Source organism: Amborella trichopoda, chromosome 13 (genome assembly GCF_054954075.1).
Source record: "Amborella trichopoda isolate Santa Cruz 75 chromosome 13, AtrichopodaSantaCruz75HAP2 v2.0, whole genome shotgun sequence".
In the NCBI taxonomy this organism is placed as follows: domain Eukaryota; kingdom Viridiplantae; phylum Streptophyta; class Magnoliopsida; order Amborellales; family Amborellaceae; genus Amborella; species Amborella trichopoda.
Window position 1 is genome coordinate 5,631,844 of NC_142348.1, and position 8,996 is coordinate 5,640,839.

At 35.8% G+C, this 8,996-nt stretch overlaps 1 protein-coding gene across 2 annotated transcripts; it reads left to right on the forward strand.

The window, feature by feature from the left end:
• LOC18428737 (cysteine-rich receptor-like protein kinase 10) lies at positions 1-7,522 on the forward strand. 2 transcript variants are annotated; one of them, XR_016048128.1, is made up of 8 exons: positions 1-903; positions 4,249-4,368; positions 4,506-4,708; positions 4,796-5,006; positions 5,131-5,202; positions 5,488-5,725; positions 6,279-6,423; positions 6,964-7,522. XR_016048128.1 is itself a non-coding variant. In XM_020663948.2 (7 exons), exons 1-7 carry the CDS (start codon positions 105-107, stop codon positions 7,273-7,275), a joined length of 2,028 nt encoding a protein of 675 aa, XP_020519607.2. In that variant the 5' UTR covers positions 1-104; the 3' UTR covers positions 7,276-7,522. The 2 variants fall into 2 exon arrangements, 1 of the variants encoding a protein (XP_020519607.2); XM_020663948.2 differs by lacking the exon at positions 5,131-5,202.
• Positions 7,523-8,996: the final 1,474 nt, after the last annotated feature.

Genomic DNA, 8,996 nt, shown 5'->3' on the forward strand with positions numbered 1-8,996 from the left:
AAATTAAGAGATAGAGAGCGAGAGCAAAAAAGTAGAGAGAGAGAATAAAGACAGAAAAAAAAAGGAGATAAGAGAGATTAGAAACAGCAAATAAATAGAGAGAGATGCGTTTGATTGTGTTTACTACTCTCTTGCCTCTTTCACTTCTGCAATTCACTCTGCTCCTGCATATAGCAGAAGCAGAAGTATATGAACTTTGTTTGGGCTCTACAAATTACACGGCAGGAAGCAGGTATGAGGAGAACCTGAATAGCCTTCTTCAATCCCTCAAAGCGGATGTCCCCATCTCGAGAGGCTTCAACGCAACCGCCTCCGGCACCAGCTCTCCCCGAGTCTATGGCCTCGCCCAGTGCAGGGGTGACACCACCACCGCCAAGTGCAGAGACTGCATGTACACGTCCACAACTGATGCCCAGCAGCTATGTCCGAACAGGAAAGAGGCAATATTTTGGTACGACGAGTGCCTCCTTCGCTACTCTGATTCCGATTTCATCGGATCAATAACCCAGAATCGATTATACCTTTGGAATATATACAATGCGACGGATCCAGAGTCCTTTAACAAGGAACTTGCTGGTTTAATGAGGAACCTGTCGTCGAGGGCTATCTCTGACGCACTACTATACGCATCCGGGAACACTGTGTACGATAATTTCGTAACGATTCACGGTCTGTTGCAGTGCACGAGGGATCTCGATGCCACAGAGTGTAGGAGGTGCCTTGAAGGCGCCATTGGCGATATCCCGAGTTGCTGCGATGGTCGAGTTGGAGGTCGAGTTTTGGGCGGGAGTTGTTTTTTGCGTTACGAAACATATTCATTCTTCACGCCCTCCCCTCCACCGCCACAGGCCACGCCAAACTTGCCGCTGCCTCCACCACCGTCTGAAGATCCCAGGCCCGCTGGTAAGAAAATACTCTCAGTGAACATGTCCCTGCTTGACTCTCTAGTAATTTCATAACATAATACTGTCATAAACAGGGAAAGTTGTATCTCCGACACTTTAGTTGCACTCTGTGCTTTCCAATCCCAACCAGAACTTAAAAAAGCCATTGACCATTTAAAAAAAACCAAAAAAGGGTAAAAGCAATGTTATCAGATCGAAGCTTTCGTATTTTAACAAAATGGGTAGGAGCAATGTTATCAAATTCGCCCAAAGAGGTCGAAGCTTTCGAAATACGCATAAATTGAAGAGAAGCAAGTCTCGTACTACCGGTTCGGTCAGATTCGGCATGCTTTGATCAGATTCAAGTATGCGCTTTGATCAGATTCAAGTATGCTTTGGATTTACTTTGGGTCTGCTTCAGCTAGCAAAAAAAAACAAAAAAAAGTTATATAAAAATATTTTTATTTTTTAATTATTTTTCATTTATATATATAATTTATTTATAATAAATAAATAAAACATCCAAAGTCTTCTTCTGAATGGGCCTATGCGCCGAATTGCTTCATTTTTCTCACTTCGCATAAAAAGATTCTAAAGCGAATCCGACAACGGTGGGTACGAGTCTTCTTCCCCACTGAATTACCAAAAAAAAAATATGAAGTAGTTAGGAATTATGAAGTATAGATGTAGCATATAAACATTACAGTATATGCATTTTCCACTATCCAATGGCAGTGAACAACGGTGGGGATGAATCGCATCTCCGTTTGAGCTGGTAATTGTAGAGAATGATTTCATCGTTTCCGTCCATTCACGATCACAGTTTGTGGATGGTCCTCAGGGAGCAAAATGGCTATATTTTCCCGTTTTCATGCATCACTAGACTTTCCCAAAAAGAAAACAAAAAAAAGTAATTAGGGTCCATTTTGTTGACTATCGCATTCATGAAGGTGGTCCCAAAAAAATATTTATTTATTTGGTTGGGTATGAACATTCATGTAAGAACTCCTTCAAAAGTACGAAAACTTTATACAGTCAAACTTTTACGCGTGGTCCTGCCCACCCATTTGAATTGGCGCCACCATCACAATTTACTTTGGGTGAGGTTTGTACATGGTTCTCTCTTTTACTACAGGGGTAGGGCAAACATATAAAATTTGCTTAGAGATATTTTTTCATTGTCAAAATCGTGATGATTGTTTGAAAATATATTTTTATCCCTATTTTGGTTTCAAAAATAATACAAACGTCGATAAATACTTAAAATCTTGAAAATAGATTGTCAACATAAATTTTTAAAAGATGCACTCATTTTTAGACTTTAAATTTTTTTTTTTTGTTGTGTCCATATATCTTGAGGTCAAAATGATCAGCTGCAAGGTTTTCCAACATCGGAACACTCTCTTTTGTAGGATTTTTGTGGTCTACCTTACTTCAATAGTATAAGGTTGCAACCATATATAAACTTTTTCTTCTATTTTATGTCGTTTCGAGTCCTTTAGAACTTGGACAATGCATCCAAACTTTCACCCACAGATTTATGTTGTATTGCTAGATGAACAATTATTCAGATTGGGTATGGATTTGAATTGACGATTCAAAAAATATTAAAAAATAAATTAAATTAAATCAAAATTAAATTAAAGATTCATAGCATCTGAATATAGAGGGGAACCTACACAAATACGAATTTAGCAAAAAATAAAAAACATATCTAATAAGAACGTTTTAGGGGGAATTCAGGACCCATACCGTCCAAAACAAGTTTGACCCTAATCAATTCTCATCTACATTGGTGATTCAGATAAAAAATTATGTGGTTTTAAAACATTGGTCTTTTCTAAAGATAAACTTGATATGAAATCTTTTGTTCTGTCCAATTTAGCATTTTAAAACCCAGTGATTTTTTATCCGGATGGCCATTGGTCAAGATCAAGCCATGTCTAGGGCGGTATGGGTCCTAGCCCAATTCTCCCGTCCCTTTACATAATCTTCTTCACATTTTTAAGCATATTTAATGTTTCTTTTAAGTCCCACCACCTATATACTTCTATTTAAATTTTATTTTATTATTAATGTTTTCTTGATCACATATTTAGGCTTATCTAGGCTTGATCCAGATCGCCAAGCCTACAATTTGGCATAGATCTGTGGGTGAACAATTCGTCTCGACGATCCAAGTGTCTAAACACTAGTACATTCTTTGGAGGGGCACACTTAGTGATTAAGAGGAATAGTAAAATAAGTTGACCAAAATGGGCATTTTAGCTTTGGATGCGGTTAGCATGCAGCCAAGCCCACACTTGTAGAAATGTAGGCCCCTTAATAAATTTGTTTGTGAAATAAAATCCTATCTTAATTTTCTATAGCAATTTTATCGAACATTGTGACACACCCAAGCTATCGGATTTCACATCGGATGATTATGAGTAATCACAAATCCTCATTACAGAATCAAAATCAGTATTTCGAGGCTCGGCCGAGGCCACTTGGACTCAGCCTATTAGCTCGGCCTCGTCCTAAGGGTGAGGCGAGTTTATCCGAGTAGGTTATACCAATTTTTAGATAGTAAAAGTGTATTGGCGTGCATTTGTGCGTTCTTTTTACATTGGGGTTCGATTCCCTCAAAGGTAAGGCACTTTTCTTTTTTTTTTCTTTTGTTTTCGGTTTTTCTTTTTTTTTGAGAGGGGGGGTTAAATGGAGAGCATATGCGCGTGCTTTTTGAATAGTGTGTTCATAGAGAGCAACATACAAAAGCTAGATGAGTCGACCAATACAACACTCAAAGCCTTATTTATTATATTTCGTCTTCATTGTCAATTCTTTTTTAAGTGAACATGATTGGAGCGAGTTAGTCAGACTTGGCCGAGAAACTCCAAGTACTATGACCAAGTCGTGTCTCAAAACACTGATCAAACTAATAAAGTTTATATGAACATATCTATACATTGATTTAGTTAAAAAATGAAAAAATATGATTCTTTTTTTTATATGTCGAAGTTTGATATGGGTTGAAACGGATTGTGCTTATCCAGCATCTCGTATCATATGTAGTTTTTCAATCATTTAAAATTTCAAGTAGAACTTCACAAATTCTTGGCATCTATCAGCATTCACATTTACCTTACAATTTCACTGGATCAAGGAGTCAAACAATCATTTTCTCTTGGATTGATCTATGATAAGAATTTAGTACATGCTATATATTTTCAGTTTATCTTTGTCCATAGATGAAGCGTATCTCATATCACTCTTGCTAGTTTTTCCTTGAGTAGAATGTATGACTAATTGATTCAACTGCAAATACATGTCTGATTTGAAGAAAAAATGATTCAAGTGTAAAATGGTTTTATTCTTGATGCAGATGAAAAGAAAAAATCATCCACATCAAGCATTATCATTATCGCGACAGTTATTCCAAGTGCAGTTCTTTTACTAGCCATATGCCTGTTTTGTATATATAGAAGAAAGACGAGACAAAAAGGTAGGCAGGTTTGTTGGATTAGTTCATTTGAAGTGATTTGAACTCCTTCATTCTTTAGTTAATCTCAAGAGAGGAGTAACTGGTGATAAATACCATGGTTCTATTCATTATTTCTTTAATGCTGTTTGATTTGATAGGAAGGAATGATCAAAGCCATGTATCACTTAATCAGAACGAGAGATCAAATACTGGGGACAGAAGAGAACAAATCGGACATGGTGGTGTCGGAGGAGATGAAAATACGTCATTGCTTTTTCATTTAGATACCATTGTAGCATGCACTGACAATTTTTCTGATGCAAATAAGTTGGGAGAAGGGGGGTATGGTCCTGTATACAAGGTAAACTTGCTTCTTTGAGAAAGTCCTTCGCAGATTAGCTAGTTTTGTGATTTTCGTCAATAAAGAAAGGAAGATAATTCTTCACAGGGGAAGTTGCAAGATGGGAAAATGGTTGCAGTGAAACGCCTTTCAAAGAATTCAGGACAGGGCTTAGAGGAGTTCAAGAATGAAGTCATCTTGATTGCCAAACTCCAACATAGGAATCTTGTGAGGCTCCTTGGATTTTGTTTCGAAAGACAGGAAAAACTTTTGGTTTATGAATACATGCCCAAAAAGAGCCTTGACACCATCTTATTTGGTTTGTATCCAAACTCTACATTGATTTTATGATGTTCATGCGTACATTTGCATGTATAAGAGGAAAAACTTAATGTAAGGCCTAGGCTTTAAAGTTGTACCTCATATTTCATCGGAAATTGCAGTTTCGGCACTAGAAAACCCTCAAAGTGATCATCCGCAACTTAAAATATAATAGATCGGAAACCATAAAAAAGGTATGTTTTTGTGACAAATTATTTGGACTATCCATTTTCAAATGTTCACATATCCACTAGATTTGTGCTAATTTTGGGAAATTACATTTTGTAGCGGGGTTTTGAGTTATTGCTTTCCATTCCCATCATAAGACTTGGGCTTTATGCTAACCGCATCCCAGGCTTTATGCTAACAACATCCTATTTAAAATGTTGAAATAAGCATATATATGATTGAGACACAGAGACAACATGATTGAGTCAGAGACAACAAGCATCTGTTATTCACATGAAAATATTATGCAGATCCAGAAAAGAGCCCACAACTAGATTGGATGAAGCGCTTCAACATCATTGTGGGTATTGCCAAGGGACTTCTTTATCTCCATGAAGACTCTCGACTAAGAATTATTCACCGCGATCTCAAGGCTGCCAATATTTTGTTGGATAGCGATTTAAATCCTAAAATTTCAGACTTTGGAACAGCAAGACTTTTTGGAGGGGATGAAACTCAAGCCAACACCATCAATATTGTTGGAACATAGTAAGTAATTCATTCCTTTGTAATCTTAGTATTCAAGCAAATGGGTTCCCCATTAACTCAATCTCAGCTCTCTCTCTCTCTCTCTCTCTCTCTCTCTCTCTCTCTCTCTCTCTCTCTCTCTCTCTCTCTCTCTCTCTCTCTCTCTCTCTCTCATTTACTTGCATATCATTAGTTGTAAGGAACAATTGATCTCAAGTGAGAGAGAGCAGGGTGGAAAAGAGAGGTTGAGAGAGGTTTGGGACACAGTGTTAAGTGAAGACATTGTTTTCTGTATCCTTGCATTGCACACCCTTGATTAAGCATTTTATTCATTCTTCATTTCCTTATTAGTTTTTCTTCAGCATTGTGTTCGATTGCCTCTCTTCTTGTCATGTACATATAATTTCTTTTTTTTGCTTTTTTTTTTGGTAGTTCAGTTGGGGTTTGAAGTCCTACTTATAATTGGAATAGGTCTCAACATATCATGTTGGGCCACCCTGACGAACTAGCCTTTGGCTCATTCCTACATGTACACATAATTTTTCTAATATTTTTTACTTGTATCCATATGCAGTGGTTACATGCCGGTCGAGTACATTTTGCAGGGGATTATCTCAGTCAAAACAGATATCTATAGTTTTGGAGTTTTGCTATTGGAAATTGTTTGCGGGAGAAAGAACAATGAGCCATTGGAAGGGAGTCAAGGACTAGTAGAATACGTAAATACAACATCTCTTCTGCCTGAGCCACAATTTCTTAACGTTCAGGAGAAATAACATTTTAGGGTGTCAAAACTCCTTATAAAATAAGGGAGTGAAAAGATTTTAATTACCACTAAAGTTTTCTTTTTCCCATATTTTTCATTTCACTCAAATACCATGTCAAGAAATATTTTTAAAAATGCCCAAATTGTTCCTATTCAGTAATTTGATCCACTTTAGACAAGTAGGGCCCTCCTGTCATATGGTTGGGACCTCTTGGGCCGGTCAATATTCTGAAGTGCCCTTGCTTATTTGAGGTTCAGAAACTTGAATATGAACAATTCTAAGATTTTGTTTTTTAGTTTTTAAGGAGGAATGAAAATTAAAAAGCAAGTCATCTAATGTCAATTGGCATATTTTGAACCTTTAAGATTTTTAAGGGGTTTTAACCCCTTAAATAATATTCTCTTTATATTCGATTTTTTGTTTTTCTATTTTTTTTTTTTTTTTTTCCTATTGCATATTAGACAACATAAACTAATGGCTCAAATGACACAGGCATGGCGGTTGTGGCATGACGGGAGACCCATAGAGTTGATGGATCCATCTCTTGGTGAGACATGCCCAAGAAATCAAGTTTTGAGATGCATTCACATTGGGCTTCTTTGTGTTCAAGCAGATGCAACAGAAAGACCCCCTATTTCTTCAGTGGTTGTCATGTTCGGAAGTGATTCTTCGAGTCTCAGCTTGCCCATGCCCCCACCTATGGTGTTTGATGATGGAACCAGTACAAGCTCAGATGTATCTGCAAATTACAGAGAAGGCAACTCTGTAAATGAGGTCTCAATTACTGACTTCGACGGTCGCTAATCGTAAGCATTCGACATTAACTTTTCAATAATGTAATAGAATATGTCTCCTTGCTTTTTGTTTAAAATTTGAATTTATGGTGATACTCTTTTTGTGAGTTTTCAAGGTAAGTTTTGTAATATATTTGTTAAACTTATTAGAGAGGAGATGAAACAAATGTGAACACCACTCTCTATTTGGTACTACTAATTTGTTCCAGCAGGAAACTTTTGTATTAAATGGAAGTGGTTTATGCATCTCAAAAAAACTTTTCCATTTCTCAACATAGACCCACATTAACTTGATGTAAAACACATAATAACGAGGGAAAACACACGGTAGCTGGCATTATGTGGAAAGAGACCCTCTTACCCCGCATCCTCACCCTATATATATATATATATATATATATATATATATATATATATATATATAATTGTTCTCAACGTTTATAAGCGAAAATGAACAGTGATTTCGTCTACCCTCATCACCATCTAAATTTCATCGCATGGTCACAGTTATCCGGTGGTGTTTTAATTTTTCAGTTTTTTTTTGTACAAATCCAAGTTACTTGAAATTTAGAGCATATGTACATTTTAGTGAGGCGCACTTAATAAAATTATTAAGAAAATAATTTAAAAAATATAAATTGAAAAACATAAATCAAAGTACTCCAAAAAATTTACGCACACTTAGAAACACTCATGAGTGAATTTCTACAGTATAACTCTAATGACTTGTCATTACCTAAAATCTATAATACAGCTACAACTGTCTGGATGTGGTTTAATTAAATAATTTTTTTACAAATCAGACACATCTGAAATTTAAATCATGTGTACATTCAAATTTTTTAAGTAAATGAAAACTTAAAATTTAATAGGAAAATAGGAATTCATGGAAAAATAAGAACTACTGAGTTATAATAAGAATTTTATCTCATTATATGGAAGAAATAAATTGCAAACTAGGAGAGAACAAAATTAGTTATGAATTATCAAATAACATTTAGTGAACATATAAACAACTATGAAGGGACTATTGTAGTACAATATAATTAAATAAAAATAAAATAAATTATTTTCATTTACGTCATATTTTGTAAAAAAATTTGTTATTAATTTTCATAACTCAAGTATTACGCACCACACATGTCATTAGCCAGTTAAAATGTAAATTGCCACATGAGTGGCGCTTGTGAGACATTATTAAAGCACCCTCTTCACTTGAAAATCATCTAAGCAAACATATTTTTAATCCGTATGAGGTATAAAAGTTTTAGTTTGCAAAACATGCACACAACTGCGGAATAATTATTGGGAAAGTGTTCTTTGCTACCACTCAACTTTCCAACAACTTACTTGCACCTCCGGAACGGTTGTTGCCTAACTATGAGAAATCCAACGGCTGTGTTGTGCTGCCCAACAATGGGAAATCCAAGTGCTAGAACGAAACTATTAAATTTCAAGTAGTTCTCAAAATTTTAGATTGAAAATAATCCTCACAACTAGGTCTTCCGACGAAAGGAGTAGAACTAAAACTATGCACCCAAGGGAGCATAGTTTATATATTCTTATATTTAGGAATATCATTATATTCTTATATTATTCATTTCCATAAATAAAGATGTGGTATGGCTCTTGATAGAGCAGAGCTGTAGATCAGGATTCTAATGTCTTGACTCCAAATAGTTTGAAAAAAAGCTAAAAAGATTTCCACACCAAAAAATGCACCCCATAAAA